This window comes from Artibeus jamaicensis, unplaced genomic scaffold (assembly GCF_021234435.1).
Source record: "Artibeus jamaicensis isolate MK-2021 breed Jamaican fruit bat unplaced genomic scaffold, CSHL_Jam_final contig_1582, whole genome shotgun sequence".
Lineage (NCBI taxonomy): Eukaryota > Metazoa > Chordata > Mammalia > Chiroptera > Phyllostomidae > Artibeus > Artibeus jamaicensis.
In genome coordinates this window covers 616,584-634,057 of record NW_026521309.1, presented here as the reverse complement: position 1 = coordinate 634,057, position 17,474 = coordinate 616,584, and the positions used below count along the sequence as shown (strand labels likewise).

The window sequence follows — 17,474 nt, the reverse complement described above, 5'->3', positions numbered from 1 at the left end:
GGTCCAGAACGAAGCTGAGAGGCTGAGTCGAGGGAGGGTTGGAGAAAGGCTCTGAGACCCAGTCTAGGCAGGGATTACGGGTCAAGACGCAGGGGGACGAGATCCCAGGGATTTGACCCAACAGAGGTCCTTGTGGGAGGTGAGGGTAAGGAGCCCGACTTCCAAGTCCTATGCTACGTTAGAGCCTGGCGGGAAGGGGCGGGACGGACGCTGGGCGCGGCAGGGCTGGGGGCTGGGCCGGGGTCCCCGGGGCCGGGGCGGGGCCCGGCCAGCGCTGCGCAGCCGCGGGGAGGCCGCCGCGCATGCGGGACTCACAAGGCTGCAGCCGGCGCCGCGGACACTCCCGGGAGCATGAAGGACCGAACCCAAGAGCTTCGCACGGTGAGTTCGGCCTCCGCTCGCCTCCCATCCAGCGCGCGAGCCACTCCTCACTCAGCTCCTGTAGTCACCGGAGTGGCAGCCCCTGCGTCCTGGACTGGGACCGGAGATAGCCGGGCGGAACCGGGAACCCGGAGCCCCCAACGGGTCCCACCCCTCCGACCCACTCGGGGTCACGGACTGGCGTGAGCTCGGCCCCGCTGGCCGGCGGGCTGATGGATAGAGTCCGGGGTCCTGGTTAAACTTTTTCGCCCTTCCTTGTTGTGAGGGTGGGGGGTGGAGGGTCGAAGGGGTACTGATTGGATATCGATGGCAGGACAGAAGCCTGACCTCTCTCTGGGCCCGCGGAGCGAGTCCGGTCTCCATCCGGAGCGAGCCCACACGGCGCCTGATCACTGACCCTCCTGTCCCAGCTCTGGTATAAACAGACAACCGGACCGTGGTGGGACGGGGTCCGGAGGGGTCCCCTGCCCAGAGCCCCGCTGCGGGATGCGCTGCGGAAACCCGGCGGTCGGGTGGGGCCCGGCTCCATGGCGGGCGCTGGCTCACGGGGTGCCCCGCCTCCCCTATCACCTCCCATCACCTGTAGCTCCCATCACCTGTGGCTCCCCAGTGGGTCGCGATTGGGATCTGCTGCCAACCTGGTTGCGGGAGGGGTCAGATTCACCCCCCAGTCCATTTTCATGGCCTGCGGGCAGCCCAGCACAGCATTTTGAGACCCTTCAGGGGTCTGTGGTCCGTTTCAGACCTAAATCTGTTTCCCACCTGTGTCTCAGAGGTCCCGGGGTGTAGCTCCCGCGGCAGGATTTGCGGGGAGAGGGAAGATGTGCAAAGGTTCTGAATTAGAGCCCACCCTCTCGCAGCCCTGACAGAGACCCCTGCCGTCTGCTCTTAATCTATAGCCCTTCCCTCTCCCCTCGCTTCTGCTTTTTAGCAAAGTTTGTACCTCTGTCCTTAGGGATTATCAAGCTCGCAGGCCTGTGGGGCGGGGGTGGGGGGGCAAGCAGTGAAGGAAATGAACCCTGCCTGTGGGGAGTGGGGGACATCAGTGCTCTAGAGCAGGTTGAGTTGTGTCTGGTCCCCAGGCTGACCGGCGTGCTGGTAAGCCCTGCCTGCTGTTTTCTGTGGGAGCTTTAGCTCAGCGGCTCCCCAGGGCCCTTCCCCTGCTGCCCACCTTGGAACCAGAGACCCTGGTCCCCTCATATGGAAAGTTTCAAGTGTCCTTTGGGCTTTTGATCCCATGGCTTGTCCTCCTGCCCAGAGGCTCCCTGTGTTTGTGCCTGGGTCTTCCCCAGCATACCAGTCTTGTCCCCTGGGCAACCTGGGGCTGGGCCCTGTACATTCCTGCCTTTATTTCCTTCTTGCTCTGACTGCTAGCCCCCACCCTACCCAGCAGACCTGTGTTATTCCTAAGTGTCCAGCCCCCAGGGTAAACCCCAGGAGGTTTCAAAGGAAGAAGGCAGTCCCTCATGTCCTATGTGGTGTCTGAACACTTTCCTGCCAGCCTTTGCGGTTGCCCTCAAGTTTCCTGTGCTGTGTTGAGTCAGAAAGAGTAATCTGTGCAGTCAATGGTCTTGTGGTGCTTCTGCTGATGTTTGGGTACCAGGTGGGTCAGAGAAGAGTGTATGTGGGAACCAATGGTCAGAGGGAGGAACACAGTCCTCTCTACATAGGACAGAGCTTCTGGCTCTGCTGAAGGGGAAACTGAGGCACAAGAGAGCAAGTGGCTTGCCTGATAGATCAAGAGGGATGGTGGAAAGGGGCTTTGCGTAGTCCTGAAGGCAGGTGGACTGAGGCCTGGCTGGGACTCTACCAGGAGAGTCTGAGTTGTAAGGAGCTTGCACCCAAGTCTGTTGGCTCGGTCTGTGTTTCTGTGATCCCTCCACTCCATCCGCCCTGGTGGGTGCTTAGATGGTAAAGCCTGGTTTCTCTGTGAATCATTCCTCTCCAGACCCCAGCCCTCAGGTATTCTGAGCCCATGGAGGCTGCCATACTCATTGCCGGGGGCCTGCCCATTAGGGGTTTCTAGCACCCTGGGTGGGGTACTGGAAGGAACCCACAGTGGCAGGGGAGGGGTGTGGAATAGTTAGTCTGGGGCTGCCATTTCCACAGGTTTCCCCCTGGGCCTCAAGTTCCCATCTATGAAGTGGAGATAGGAAAACCTAGAACCCAGATTCTCAGGGCAAGAGGTGTGGTCACAGGACTCCTGGCTCTGACTCCATATTTGGGGGAGACCTTTAACCCCTGGAGCCAGAATTTTCAGACCAGAATTCTCAGGAACCAAGAGGCCAGTAATGGACAGAGGTGGTGCTTGGGACAGCAGCATGCAGTGCCCCCAACCTCCTCATTCCCCTTCCCCACCCAACCCTACCACATTTGGAAAAAAAAGGCCGGCAAAGGAAATTTATTTATAAAAGTCACTCTAGGTGAGGGGGCTGGCTCGTTTCCTCAGCATTGCAGGCCAGGTCCAGCCCTCCAGCCTTCTCCGGTCCCCTGATCTCCCCTCCTATCGTATGGAGAGTGAAGGGATCATCAGGGCCAGTGTGGGGCCTCAACACTGTGGACAGCCCTCAGAGATCAGAAGCACAACTGGAGGCTCAAGAGCAAAGAATAGCCCAGAGTCACAACTTGGGAGACTTTGGAGACAAGGTGCCCAGAATCCCTGCCCGGATGCAGCTGCCTCCTTCCCCCAATTAGAAGCCTCCCTGGTTTTCTTTCTGAGAACTTCTTGGAGCCGATCCACCCTCCCTGGGCCCAGCACTGTGTTTATGTGCATGCTAGGCCGTGCAGGACACAAGGGAGCTGCTGCAGCAGCCAGAGGACAGAGGGAGGAGAAAGAGTCTATGTGGCCAGACCCTGGAAGAAGCCTTCCTGGAAGAAGAGGACTTGGGATGACTCAGGAGGAGGAATTTGATATGAGTGGGAGGGGAAAGGTTGTTCAAAAGAAGGGGCCAGAGTAACCTAAGGCAGAGAGGTGGGAATGCCCAACAAGAGTAGGGGGGCGGGGTGCTGACACCAATCTGGTGGCCAGGGAGGGCCAGTGTAGGTAGGAAGTCTAGTGCCTCTTTGCCCACCAGTTTCCCTTTTCTCCCTCACTGCTAGGAAGAGACCAGGGGTCCCAGAGAACACTAGACAGGTTTGTGCCGTATTCTCTCTGTGCTCATTTCACCTATACAGTGGAGCCAGCAGGATCTGCCTTGAGGAATAGAAAAAATGGGGGTGTAAGAATAGGCCCTTCTTCCTTCCCTCCAGTGATCTCCTTGGGGTTTCCCAACAGAAACAATGGATTTGAGCACATTTTCATCTGGGATGCAGCTGGAATGGCCTTTGGGGACACTGTGGTCCAACCTCCTATCTTACAAGTTGGAAAACTGAGGTACAGAAAGGGTCAGGGGTTTTCCCAGGTTACACAGCAGCTGGAGCAGAGTCCAGCCCCTGTCCACCACCTGAAGCTGCCATCCTGAGTTCCTCTGTGGCCCTGCTGAGAGCAGGGATCCAGTGGAGGAGGGAGAACACAGGGTGGGGATCAGACTGGAGAGCCCTCTTGCCTGGAGACCCAGCTGGGCCTCTCACACACCCCACTCGGCTCTGGACTTCTGTCCTCTAATGATATTGACTTTGATTAGTCATTAAAAAGATGAAGGGGAAAAAAATAGCCCTTGAGGCAGACAACAGCAACTCCTACACAGGAGGAATGAATCAACCTTGCCGCTAGCCTGCTGCTGCCATCCCTGGGGACCGGCCTGCAGGCGCCTCTTGGAAGAATCAAGCTCTTGTTTCCAGGAAAGTGTCATGGAATCCTGGAGCCTCTGCCAGGCGAGACCACCAGGACTGCCTAGCCTCCACTGGCAAGAAGCTTAGGGCTTCCTAGTGGTTCTAGCAGGGATCCTCTCCCTCCTGAAGGTTGCTGTGGTTGGGGCAGCATCCCCTCCCACCCCACCCAGTTTTCATTCCTGCTTGCTCAGCCTGGAGGCGCTGAGGCCAGGCTGAGGCAGCCAGCGTGTCAGAAAAGAGTGAGACCAGACCAGAGGTTCTCAGTCTTCAGGGGCCTCACCATCCCCACTCCCATAAATTCTGATTTGATCTTTCTGAAGTAGGACCCTGGAAGCTGTTTTTTTCAAATCCATGGGGTTGAGAACCATTGAAAGATGAACAGAAAACACTAGGACAAATTGAATGCTGGCTGGGTGTGGGGGGAGGAGGGAGAGCGTTGACGTCTCCCAGTTTCTGACTCAAGGAGCCCTTGGGAGCAGGGGCTCTGCACAGGGGGTCTAGAGGAGGGGTGCAGGAGAAAGGGACAGAGCCTGTCTTTGGCCAGGTGGCAGGTAGCATGCCCACACGATGGCTGGGTGGGTTGACCCAGAGGACTTTTGAATCTTCAAGCTTGTAGTTGCCCCATGGCTCTAGCTGCCACTTCTGTGCGGGAGCTACCCAAGTACCCAGTTCCACCCCAGCCCTCGTTGTGGGCCTGTGACTACCACTCAGAGAGGATTGGTGGATTCCCAGGGGCCGGGGCCCTAATCATTCAACAAATACCACTTCCTGTATGTGTATGATATTCACTCTGGCCTGTCCAGGAGTGTGTCTGGGCTGGGGGCAGGGGAGGTAGCGGTGCTGGGTTCCTACATCCTTGTCATTTCTTCAGTGTCCATCGATGAGAACTGATTAGCGTCTGAGTTGATCTGGGGGACACCTCTAGAAAGGCGCTGTTCCAGGGCCGCGGCCTAGATGTGGGTGAGGTTGCAGGGCACGACAGACTCCTGAGCCATCAGGTTCTCACAGACTAGAACAAGGATCGGAACAAATGAAGAAATGAAACAAAAAAGTTCCTTCACACAAAGCCAAGATCTAACCAAGAAGACAGTGATAGGGAAGGACTTGAAGCTTTCCTTGGCAGGGAGTGCTATAGCATCAGATAATTTATGTGATCTCTGGCTGCATTAACAGAGGTAGAATATGTAGAAAGAGGGAGGGGATGGGCCAGCTCTTTGGCACTGCTCAGACCACAACAGCAACAGATTGCCTTTGTATCCTGTACTACAGGGGAAGACAGAGACCAAGCTGAACAAGTTATGGTCAGGAGCTATAATTTAGGGCCCCTGTGAAGGATCTGAAGGGGCGGGAATGGCCAACTTAAAAACTCAAGGAGGGTGTGGATGCTTCCTTCAGATTTCTGGCAGGGCCAGCCAGGGGAGAAGACACCAACAGGTTCTTTATGGCCAGGGGCCAAACCAGGAAAGGGAGGGATTTTCTAGCAATTGGGGTTACCCAAGATGGGCAGAGCTGCCTGGGGAAGCTAATGAACTCACTATTACAGGGAGTATGAAACTGGAAGCCAGGGTCAAAGAGACTTTGCAGATCCCTTGGGGTTTGAGAGTCTGTGACTGTGGCTCCATCAGGGGTGTGACTAGGGTGTGGGGAACCAGAGGAATGAGGTACTGACCCAAGGGAGCTTGGGAAGACTTCTGGAAAGAGGTGGCATCTAGGGATGAGGAGAATGTCAGTGTCATGGAATCAGCGTCCAAGGCAAAAGGAACTGCATGGGAAAGCAGGGAGGACTGTGGGTGGAGTGGAGGGGTAGGGATCAGTTTCGATTTCCCTGGAGCATCCCCTCAGGTTTTCACTTGGAGTGACAGCTGGTTTGACCAAAGCTGTGAGGTTAGGCGCTAGACTCTCCAGTTGTCTTTGGGGCCGATCGGAATGGCCCAACCTGGGTGCCCCAGTTAGACCCTGACTCACTGTCCTGTTCCCAGCTCTACTCTCGTAGATGGAGAGCCTGGAGGGCTTTCTTGCTAACCTTCTGTGGGAGCCTTCAGTCCTCTAGGGAGCCGTGAAGGTAGCAGGTCAGAGCTGGCTGGACATCTGGAGAAGATACATCACTGTTTTACAGATGAGCAAGCTGAGGCCCAGAACAGGACACCATCCCAGACCCCAGGGGTCTCTGGCAGTGACTCTTATTTCTGGTGACTCCAGTGCCCTTGCTTTAGGCCCTAGGGGGTCACTACTTTCTCTGGGAAGAGAGGCGGGAAATTCTTCTGCCCCTCTGAGTGCACCCCTGTCCTCCGGGCACTGGGACAGGGCGGGCAGGGCCCTGAATGGCGAGAGCTCCTAGGGTCAGGTGCCAACCTGGCAAGCTGCCCAGGAAAGGGAACTGGGCTCCTTCCAGGCTGCACTCTGCCTCAATTTCCCTAGAGAGTGCTCCTCTGGTTCAGCCCCTGGGCAGGGCATGGTCTGAAAGTGTGGAAATGGCTCCTAGATTTCCTGTGCCTATGAGTGGGCTTGGGAGGGGGAGGGGGGCCACCTGGTAGCCGCTGCAGGCACTTATGGGTGCCAGGATTTATTTTAGCTGCTGGGGGAGGAGGTGTGATCTCTCGATGTGAGGGGCCCCTCCAAGCTGTCTCCATAAGGCTCCTAGCCCAGCCCCACTTTGGTGGGGTAGTGGGACCCCGAGAGCCCTGGAGCACAGCCCTTCACAACATGTTGTGCTTCCCCATCCGTCCTCAGCCCTCCCTCCCTGCAGCCAAGTGTCCCTGTCCCCCTTTTGTAGAGGAGCAAATAGACCCACAGAGTGAGTCCCTTAGCTTCCCTCTCTTCTCAGCCTCTGCCTGTCTCTCTCCTGGGCCCTGACGAAAGAGAGAGAGGAGGTAAGGGCCAGTGCCTAGCCAGCTAGTACCTCCTCCCCTGGGGACACCGAGAAATGAGGAGGTGTGACTGAGCTTGAGAACCCCCATCTGAGAGGGACAGTCCAGCCCTGGGTATCCCGGCCTTGGCTGTGGAGAGGACCTGGGTCTTGCCAGTCAAGTGGGCGGACGCTGGCAGAGTCAAAGTGTGGGGTGGACAGTAACGTGCATGGCCAGCATGCTGGGAAGTCAGAGGTGTAATCACCACACCCCCACTCTGTGATGAGGGTGGCTTTTGTACAGCTGCTCCTGGAGCAGCAGAGTGGGGCTTGCACCTGTGGCTGAGGCCGAAGGTGGGCCCCAGCCAGGTTACAGCATGACCGGCCTCTTGTACCTGCTGGGCCCAGCTCTGGGCCTGGACAGAAAGAGGGTCATGTCCCCACATCAAAACTGACCAGGAAAGAGAGTAGCCTGAGAGGACTGAGTAGGTAAAGCAGGCACCTGGCAGAGCCCGAACAGGCAGTCCCTCTCTCAGCTCGTCTGGGGTGTTGTAGGGATGGCCCTATGTCTGAGCCATCTGGCCTTCTGGGAGGGAGGCGTTAGCATGTCCAGGCCCTGCACGGCATAGGCCTACCCCTCCAGGAACCGCCCAGGAAAGAGGGCTTGGGAAGGCCTAGCTAGGACAGTAGACAACTCTGGCTCCCAGGTGGCCTGTTTCAAGTGAGGTCTTATGAGTTGGGGTCGATGGCCTGGAGACCAAGCCCTGAGGTCTTCTTGCTCGGCCAACGGCAGGGCCTCCCGAGCAGCACTGTAGAATGAGGGAGGTTCTGGGAGGACCTCAGTCCTGTGGGGAAGGGCAGGCAGCTGGGCAGGGAGGGGAAGGAATCCGTGGCCTGGAGATGGAGACTTGGCCCTGTCACCAACTTGACAAGCAAGGCCCCTCTCCTTTTGCCAGGTCCCCAGGAATCTTTCAGGTCTCACTGTGGTTGTTCCTGCCCTGGAGCTGTAGCCTGCAAGCCTGCCATGTATGGATGCCAGGCAGTTTGGGCTCCCGGGTCCAGTGGTCCTACCACAGGTATGCTCACGTGTACCCACCCCTGTGCAGGCTAAGGACAGCGATGACGACGATGATGTCACTGTCACCGTGGACCGAGACCGCTTCATGGATGAGTTCTTCGAACAGGTGGGAGCCAGCACACCTGGCTTTACCCATATACTGGTGGGCCCTGGGTGACCACAGCTCAGCACTGAGCCAGGCCCTGCGCCTACATCCCCGTTACCAGCTCGGCAGCCTTCAGACACCAATTAAGGACCCTATTTAGAGGGTGAACAGACTGAGGCTCAGAGGGGAGCGGAGTTTAGGGTTGGCCCAGCCCACTTCTCCTCGCCCTGGTGTGGAAGGTACTTGGAGCAGCCAGCTCCCCGCCATGAGTGGAAGCCTGGCCCTGAGCCTCTCTCTGGCCCCACGCTGGATAAGCCGTGGGCCCAAGGAGCCTCAACCTTGGATTTTCTCCTGATGACCTGGCCTTGGCCCACAGGTGGAAGAGATCCGAGGCTTCATTGACAAGATCTCTGAGAATGTGGAGGAGGTGAAACGGAAGCACAGCGCCATCCTGGCCTCCCCCAACCCTGATGAGAGTGAGTGTGTAGGTGTGAGGGATGGGTTTCGGGCCCTATCAGCCTCCAGGAAGGCGCTGCGGCCCAGGAGGGGCACCTGGGCCTGGCCAGGATGGGGAGGAGGTCAGTGCCCAATATCACATGCCAGACCGAGGCCTCCCACAAAGACTTTGTGGTAGGATGGGTGGCCCTCCTCTGGCCTGGGTGGGGTCAGGCAGCCAGCCTGCCCTCCTCAGGTAAATGCTTTTTCCCTAAGGCCCTGGGCTGACTGCAGCCCTGGGGTTCTGGGAGGAAAGCATGGTGGGAGGGAGCTCCCTCTGATGAATAGGAAGCTTCTCGGCCCAGCCCCTCCCTTTCCCTTGCCTCCCTGGGGAGCAGATGGTGCTCTGAAGCAACAGCGCTGTAGGAGGGCAAGCTGGCCAAGCAGGCAGAGCTTCCGGAAAGAGCCAGCAGCCTTGACACCTGGCCACTGGTACCCTGGCACTGGGCATTCTCAGGACTCCAGGAAGTCACCTCCCTCCGCACAGGGAGCCTGTGTCCCCAGACACGTCTCCCTGACCCGGCTGTCCCAATTCCTGTTGAGGTGTTGATTACTACACTATTATATGCCAGGTTGATAAGGTGCAAGCCGGAGATCCTCTCCCCTGGTGGGGGCAGTGGCAGGAGCCAGGGGTCACAGCCTGCCACCCAGGCACTCAGGACTTGCTTTTAGTTTCATTTCCAGCACTACCTCCCTGTCCATGACCTTTTACCTCAGGCCCACAGGCATCCTTAAGCACCCAGAAAACTACCTCTCCACAGCCCCTTGGGTTCCGGCCTTGGACCGGAACCCAAGGCCAATGCCATACCACCAAACCCAGTGCCAGGCCCCTGGAAGACAAAATGAGTCAACTGGCAGCCTGGGTGACTGTCCCAGAAAGGGGTAGAAAGGAGGGGGAACCACCCAAAGCAGGGCACACACCACACATCCAGTGCAGTGGCCGTGCTTCGCCTCTCCCCACAGAGGCTTGTCTGGGACGGCAGCACATGACGTGGTTTGTCGATGTGCCCGTGTGTGTCCACGGTGGGTCGAAGGGGGCTGGCTGTGGGGCAGGAACTATAAAGAGCTGCGAATTTGGCCTCTCACCTGCTGGGAGGTGGAGCGGCATGGGGTGACGCACTGCCTAGCTCCCCCGCCAGACTCCCTCGTGCCACTTTGGCACTTCTTCCCATGTCACACAGCAGCAGCTAGTTCAGAATTGCCACCTGTGAACGGAGCAGTCAGGAGGTCGCTGAGACGGGCTGAGTGAAGTGAAGCATTCTAGGGCAAAGGCAGGCAGAGTTAAGGAAGAGTCACGAGAAAAGATGGCAGTGAACGGGGGGACTTTCCTGGGCTGAGGCTTGCTCTGCCTCCTCTGGGAGCAGCCATCCGGGCTGGGCTATTTTGGGTCTGTGCTTAAAAGGCTGAGACATTAGAGCGGCTGGTGCCCAAGTTTTCCTTTGTTCATACGAAAGAGGTTTCCCTCCTCCGCTCCTCAAAGCCCCTACTCTACCTCACTCATATTCTACTCTGGAGCAGCCCCACCTGATCCTCCACTGTAAACACCCCTCCCCAATCCTTTATAGACCCTTCTAGAAGAGACCCCAGCCCTGGAGGCAAGCAGAGGGTGGGTGAGAAAGGTTGCAGCCCAGAGCTCAGTTGTTTCTCCAGAAAGTGGAGTCAGGGGTGGGGGGCCAGCCAGCACCTGCGGGAAAGCAGCCATCTTGCCCCCTTTGCCAACCAACCGCTCACAGGGAGTGGGGCAAGCTGGGCACCCTCTTGACCTCTGCCAGCTTTAGGGAGATTGTTCCAGTTGGAACAGGGCCCAGAAACACCAGCTACCACCCTTCCTTCAACCTCTCCCTCTCATAGGCCCTCTGACTGCTTCCTCCAGGGGCCCCACCTCTTTGAAGCTCTTTCCCACCCAGGCCTCCAGGTGCCTCCTGACCCCATCCAGCCACTGGGCACTCAGCTGTTGGCCTCCACTGAGCTCAGCACCTGGGGAGGGGGACTTTGTGAGTAGAACAAGGTCTGGCGCCTGTCTCCCTTGCCCCCTGGCCCAGCGTGTCTCGATGTAGGGGCTGGCTTCTGCCTCCCTGGTCCCTGGTCCCACCTGCCCACTGGTGGGCCACCAGGTAATGCTAGGTGAGCCCATACCCCCCGCCTTTGAATCAGGCAAATATCAAGTAAATGCTCCCCAGTGCCAACTGCAGCATCACCAGCTGCTCCACAATTTATTTTTGCCTTAAATTTAGACCCATCTGTTATCTGCAGGGGTGGGGGAGCCAGGGAAAGAAGGGAGGCTCCTTGGAAGGCAGCACAGGAGGGGGTGAGACTGCAGCTGGTATGGCCCTGGCTCAGATTAGAGGGGCAGACAGAGCCTTAGCCAAGAAAGAGGGAAAAGGCAGGATCCAGGGTCTATCTAGAGCCCCCATTCGGCAGGCCCCCTGTGCAGGAGGCTGAGCCTAAACACTGGCATGGGGGAACCCAGGGTGTCTATCCCCACCCTTTTGCCCCCACAGAGACGAAGGAGGAGCTGGAAGAACTCATGTCCGACATAAAGAAGACAGCAAACAAAGTGCGCTCCAAGTTGAAGAGTGAGTCTGGGCTCCAGCTTGTCTAAGGTGGGGGGGCATTCTAGGCCTGTCTCATCCATGCAGCCCGCAGGGTTTTTTCAACTTAGAGGGAGAACACTGAGCCTTGCTTTCCTTTATGAGGCCGCCATCTTGTGCCATTCACTCAATAGCTACCTTGCAGGCCTGTTTATGCCAGGCTTTGGGCCGGCCCTGGGGACATGTGCCTGAGGCTTCATCCAGGGAGTGCTCCACCCTGGGCACTGTCCTCCACTTCATACCTGAGAGGAGTGGCTAGCACTGCCTGGATCCACACAGAGCCTCCATGCGCCTGGGTGGGCACAGACATGCATGCCTGGAATGCACAGGCTGAGTGCCTGTGTGCCCTGCAGGTTGCAGCCACCTGGCCCTCCCCACTCGGGCATGGCCTCATGTTGGTTGTACAGCCTTCCTGAGCACCAGAGAGACAGCATGGGCCTGAGCCGCCAGGCCCAGCATGTAGTAGGTGCTCACAAGTGGGGGTGCATATGTGCACACATCTACACATGCATCGTGCCTAGAAGGGCCCCTGGTGGCTCCTCCATCAGTTCCCAGCCCTCCCTTTTTCTCTCTTTTCCATGTGACTCCACTTATAGGTCACACAAGACTTCCCAGGGAGGTCCTAAGCCAGATCCTGGGGGTGTGGGTCTGGGGTCAGTGGTGAATGGGGGGCAGATTATGGCTGAGCAGCTCTCTGTTCCCCCAGGCATCGAGCAGAGCATTGAGCAGGAGGAAGGCCTGAACCGCTCATCCGCTGACCTGAGGATCCGGAAGACACAGGTGCGGGCTGGGCCTCGGGTGGGCACCTGGCCTCTGAGGCTCTCTGGCCATTCGGAACCGGGCCTGACACCTGCACCCCCATCTTGGACCCCCAGCACTCCACACTGTCCCGAAAATTTGTGGAAGTCATGTCTGAGTACAATGCGACACAATCTGACTACAGGGAGCGCTGCAAGGGCCGAATCCAGAGGCAGCTGGAGATCAGTAAGCTGAGGGGGTGGGGCAGGGGCTCAGGTGCCTGGCAGGGCTGCCACTGAACTCCCTGGGGAGGATTACACTCTATGTGACTCCTGCTTGCAGCTGGCCGGACCACGACCAGCGAGGAGCTGGAGGACATGCTGGAGAGTGGGAACCCAGCTATCTTTGCCTCTGGGGTGAGTATGGACCCCATAGGCATCCCTTCCACCGAGACCTCTCCCACCATGACCCTGGAGTGCTTGATATGGGCAGTGTTTGGACACAGCCACCTTGTGGGGCAGGTTTTAGAGAAGAGAAGGACGAGTCCCAGAGAGGAGGGGACCAGGTTGAGGTCACATAAATGTTAGTGGCAAAGGTCTCCTGGTTCCTCTCAGTGGATCCACTTCCTTGCCACCCCTGCCCATTCCCCACTGGCTTGGGCCTCCTTCCACCATCCTTAGGACCTTTTTCCACTTCCAGAGGGTGTGGTGCTCTTGGCCATCTCTAAATTCAGGTAAAGCTCTGTTCTGCTGAGCAGGGAGCTTCCTGAAGGAGGTGGCATACAGGTGAAGAGGCAGTGTAGGGGTATGGGTTCTGGGAGGACAAAGTAGAGGACAGCTGTATTTAGTAGAGGAGGAAAGGGGACTGGAGAAAGGCAGTGTAACACCCAGGCCAATTGGGCAGTCATCTTAGGCTCTGTACCATGCTGGTGATAAGAGCTCTCACTCGGCAGTTACCATGCACAAGCACAGGTAGGGAGTGTTAACAGACCCAAATGACAGGTAGAAAATCAGGTCTCAGAGAAGTTAGGTAATAGCTAGTAAGAGTTGAGCAGAAAGTGGGGGAGGGCCGCAACTAAGAAGGAAGCCTCAGGCTCTCCTTCCAGAACCTTCTGCTCATGCCACTGCCCATCCCAGCTGCTTTTGCAGTTGGCTTCCTGTTTTCCTGGTCCCTACCCCCTTTGACAAGCACCTGGGTCCCAGCCCACTGCTCCTGTCCCTAGATCATCATGGATTCCAGCATTTCGAAGCAGGCCCTGAGCGAAATTGAGACTCGACACAGTGAGATCATTAAGCTGGAGAACAGCATCCGAGAGCTGCATGACATGTTCATGGACATGGCCATGCTTGTGGAGAGCCAGGTGAGTGCCCAGAGCCCTGCTGCTCTATCCCCCATCCCACGGCAGCACCCAGGGCTGCACTAACCCCCACCCTTTCTGCCCGACACGCTGCCCTGCCTGGGAGGGACCATGTCTTCAGGTAACTAACCACTGGCTGTTGAAATTGCCTTCAGGGCCTCACCCCTGGAAAGTCCCCTCTGCATGGCTCTGCTTGGCCCTCCAAGATCCCAGGCCCTGCATGGCCCTACCCACCTCTTCCTACCTTATCCACCAGCTGTTTGTCATGTAGGCAGGGTGGATGGGCATTTTTCTAGGGATGGCTGAGAGCCAGCTTCCTGGAGCTGATGTCTGTTGGATGAAGAGCAGCATAAGTAAATGACAACTGTCATTCCAGTTGTGCCAAGTACTCAGGAAATGTTAGAAGGCAGCATGGAGATAGAACAGTAGTTCTCAAACTTCAAAGTACCCAAGAATCACTTGGAGGGCTTTTCTCGTAAGTTTCCCTGTTCTAATTCCCATTCCCAGAGATGAGTAGGTTGGGGTAGAAGTTTGCATTTCTAATATGCTAAAGGGTGATGCTGATGTTACTAGTCCAAGGGTAATACTTGGAGTACCACTTTGATACAGTCACTGTGGAGGCCACTTTGGATGGGATGGTTAGAGAAGGCCTCTCAGAGGAGGCAGTGTTTGAGCTCTAGAAACATCACAGAGGAAGAATGAAGAGCTGGCCCAGGCAGAGGGACCAGCAACACATATTTGAGGGGCAGAAAAGAGGTCCATGTGGCCGAGCACGGGGGCACTTGGAGATGAGGTAGACAGGGGCCTTGGCAGGTGGAGTCTCTTCTAGACTGGAGGGTCTTAAGTGTGGGAGTGGTGTGACCCACTATCAGGAAGCAGGGAGCTCCTGAGCATGCTGCTGCTGCCACCTAGGTGAGAAATTATGGTGACACAGACTCCTGTGGAAGCGGTGGACTTGGAGAGAGCTGTCAGTTGTCAGCACAGCACTGCTAGGAGTTTTGTGTGTGTCATGGTCAGAGTGGCCTCTGCAGGCTGCATGGGACCAGACGGCAGGGCCCAAGAGGGCTGTGGGGCTGTAGGGGGTATTCTTAAACATTGAAGATCCCCATCATGCCTGGAGAGGATGGAATCGGGGGCTCTCTACGGTCACCTTGTGAGCTACGGCCGCACTCCAGCCCATTCGCTCCTACCCCTGCCTTCCTCTGCCCCACACAGTCCTCTGCACCAGGCAATAGGGTCAGGGCCCCAGCTGAGCATTCTTTGCATGGTCTGCATGCCCTTGACTGACTGCATGGCCAGTTCCCTCCCCAGGATGGCTGCTCTGTGGAGAGAGGCGGGAGCTACCAGGGGTGCCTGGCCTGCAGGGCATAGGTAAGAGGCTGAACCCCATTCTCCTCACACCCCTTTTCTCTCTCTAACCTCAGGGCACTTTCCTGAAGTCCTGTCCCAAGCCCCCTCTGGACCCTGAGGAGGGCCCTCTGGAGCTCGCATGCTCCTGGCCCCACAGGGGGAGATGATTGACAGGATCGAGTACAACGTGGAGCACTCCGTGGACTACGTGGAAAGAGCCGTGTCTGACACCAAGAAGGCCGTCAAGTACCAGAGCAAGGCACGTCGGGTGAGTAGCCCCAACACTGCCCAACCACGTTTCCCATGTACCCATTGGTGATCACAGATCACCTCCTGACTCTGCCTCTGTCCCACCCCTCCCAAGTCTGCAGTGCCTCGTTGTAACCACCCCCAGGCCCATTCCAGGTCATCACCTTCCCCACAGTTAGCCCCCCAGCCTCTACAGCCCTCATCCATCATCACAGCCCCAGACAGACCTGAGACTGCTTATATATATGGGGCTCTGCCAGGTGGCACCTTTACCCACTCAGTCCTCTCAGGAGACTCTAATAGCCCCAGTCTCCTCAAAGCTCTGCCTAGCCACAGCTGCTCCCATGCTCTGACTGAGGACTTGCCTTTCCTTCTTGCTTCTCTGGTTCAGAAGAAGATCATGATCATCATCTGCTGTGTGGTCCTGGGCATTGTCATTGCCTCCATCTTTGGAGGTATCTTCGGATAGAAACTACTCCACTTGCCACTCTACTCTGGATGGTCCACCCTAAGGAAGCCCCCTGGCTGCTGACGCCCTTCGGCTCGGAACCTCTCCTTCCCACCCCACACTGCTCCTTTCTGTCACGGGGCCCTCCATACCCACCCTGCCCTGAGCCGTCGTGTGCATGATCTTTGTAACAGTGTGCGTCTGTACAAGAGAGGTAGAGGGGAGCCAAGCTGGGAAACAGCCAGTGGGGCAGGGACAGGTCAGCAAGGGACAGACTCAGGCCCTGGCCCAGGCTGCCTCACCCTTCCTAGGCCTCTAGTAATTCCACTGTTAAACTGAGGGGTCTGCCCTCTCTGGGTGTCAAGATCCTCTGGACTCTAACCTTGCCTCCTACTGACGCACTCACCTGCCCTGTCTTCTCCAGCTGTCCCCCTAAACCCAGCCCCCTGAGGGGTGGGGACCAGCTGGCCACATGGTGCTGCTTTTCAGGTTAGGGGAGGGATGGCCCAGAGAGACAGCCCAGCTCTAAGCCTCTTAACAGCCAATCACTGCCAGGGAGGCTCAGGGTGCTGTGGCCAGATGGCTTCTGGCCATGTCAAGACCAGGCTCCCTCCCCTACCTATGGGCAGAGTCCAATAGGTCTTCAGCTGCCTCAACCTCCCTTCCCACATTCCTAGAGTACCAGAAGCAACCTGGCCTCTGCCTGACCCCAGATCACATCCTGGAAGAGGCTGGCTGGTATCTGGTCTCCAGCTACCCTTGGAGCTAGAGAGGCAGAGCAGGCCCCAGTCAGGCCAAGCCCACAAACCTGGGCCAGCCATTCTCCTCAGCAGGCCTTTGTTAGGTCCTCAAGCCATTGTGTTGCATGTTTGGGACAGTGGTCCCTGCTCTCTTGTGCTCTGGGAAGTCAGGTGTCACTTCAGGCCTGCAATCACGTCCTTCCCTTGCTCGTCCCTCATTGATGTGCCACATGTCAGATGTCTTGGATGCAGTATTCAGCAGCTAGCCAGGGAGAGGTACCTCCCTCCCCACCATCTTGGGGCTTTTCAAGTCAGAAACATGCCCCCACTTCAAGACCCTTCTCTTCCTCGTTGACAGGCAAGGAGTGTGCATGCAAGTGCATGCAATAGGGAGTGGGGCCAAGTCTGAGCCTCACTTCCCTCAGCTTTGCTCCTGCCCAGTGACTGACCACTGTCCGTGTTGCCTTCTTTAATGACTTCCCTGCCCTCCTTTACCCCTTCACCAAAGGTCTTGGTACAACCAGCTGCCCATTTTGTGAAATTTTTATGTAGAATAAACATTTGTATCTGTACTGTGCCTCTGCTCTAGATTCCTTACTATTACGTTATGTATGGCCTTAGGACTTGGGGGTGAATGTGTGACAATATGGGGAGGGGGTTCAGCAGCAAAGGATCCCAGCCTCCTCGCTCAGCCTTCCACTCCCAGACCTGGCCCCTCCACTGCAGCCTGAATGTCTCAGCTCCTGCTCAGCGTCTGATGTCTGTTCTACATTGAGGGTGCAGATCTTCCCACTGTTCTCAAGTCACTGGCAACCAGTGGATTCTCTCTCACCATTCTTCAGTCCCTCACACACCCTAGTGTAGGGAGGACCTGCCCTTCTGACACCACTAGTGATCAGAAAGGAGACACCTGAGACAGCCAAGTGCTGGGCTAGTTGGTGGCTGCCGATGCAGTTCAGGGCCAAAGGTCAGCCCAGACTACTGGGCTGGACAATGCCTTTTTAAAAACTGATTTTAGACAGGGAGGGAGACAGGTACCAACTTGTTGTCCCACTTATTTATACACTCATTGGTTGTTTATTCCATGTGCCCTAACCAGGGACTGAACTCAACTGTAGCATGTCCGGATGACACTCTAACCAAATGAGCTACCCAGCCAGGGCTGGCTAATACCTTCTGACCACAGGGAAACCAGAGACTGGGCAGCAGCCTCAGGCCAATGGGCACCATGGATACCTTTCGTCTTGCCCATCCTTCCCAACTGTGCCTACTGTTATAAACCCTAAATTAATCTACCTTTGTTCTTTGTAGGTTAGGATAATGCTTTCATACAAGTAAGTTCTTTA

The 17,474-nt window shown here is 56.9% G+C and overlaps 1 protein-coding gene across 2 annotated transcripts; it reads left to right on the top strand.

The window, feature by feature from the left end:
• The first annotated feature begins 323 nt into the window (after positions 1-323).
• STX1A (syntaxin 1A) lies at positions 324-16,669 on the top strand. 2 transcript variants are annotated; one of them, XR_008392384.1, is made up of 10 exons: positions 324-381; positions 8,104-8,181; positions 8,537-8,636; positions 11,157-11,231; positions 11,953-12,026; positions 12,122-12,230; positions 12,327-12,400; positions 13,207-13,344; positions 14,766-14,959; positions 15,332-16,669. XR_008392384.1 is itself a non-coding variant. In XM_037154754.2 (10 exons), the coding sequence occupies exons 1-10, from the start codon at positions 352-354 to the stop codon at positions 15,407-15,409; spliced, it is 867 nt and encodes a 288-aa protein (XP_037010649.1). In that variant the 5' UTR covers positions 324-351; the 3' UTR covers positions 15,410-16,669. The 2 variants fall into 2 exon arrangements, 1 of the variants encoding a protein (XP_037010649.1); XM_037154754.2 differs by having other exon boundaries at positions 14,849-14,959.
• The last annotated feature ends 805 nt before the right edge of the window (positions 16,670-17,474 follow it).

Excerpts from the sequence above, each read along its gene's own strand:
- STX1A (XM_037154754.2), top strand. The coding sequence starts at position 352 with ATGAAGGACCGAACCCAAGAGCTTCGCACG. Across the intron at positions 8,182-8,536 it reads TGGATGAGTTCTTCGAACAG|GTGGAAGAGATCCGAGGCTT; the intron begins GTGGGAGCCAGC and ends CTTGGCCCACAG. Across the intron at positions 12,401-13,206 it reads CAGCTATCTTTGCCTCTGGG|ATCATCATGGATTCCAGCAT; the intron begins GTGAGTATGGAC and ends TCCTGTCCCTAG.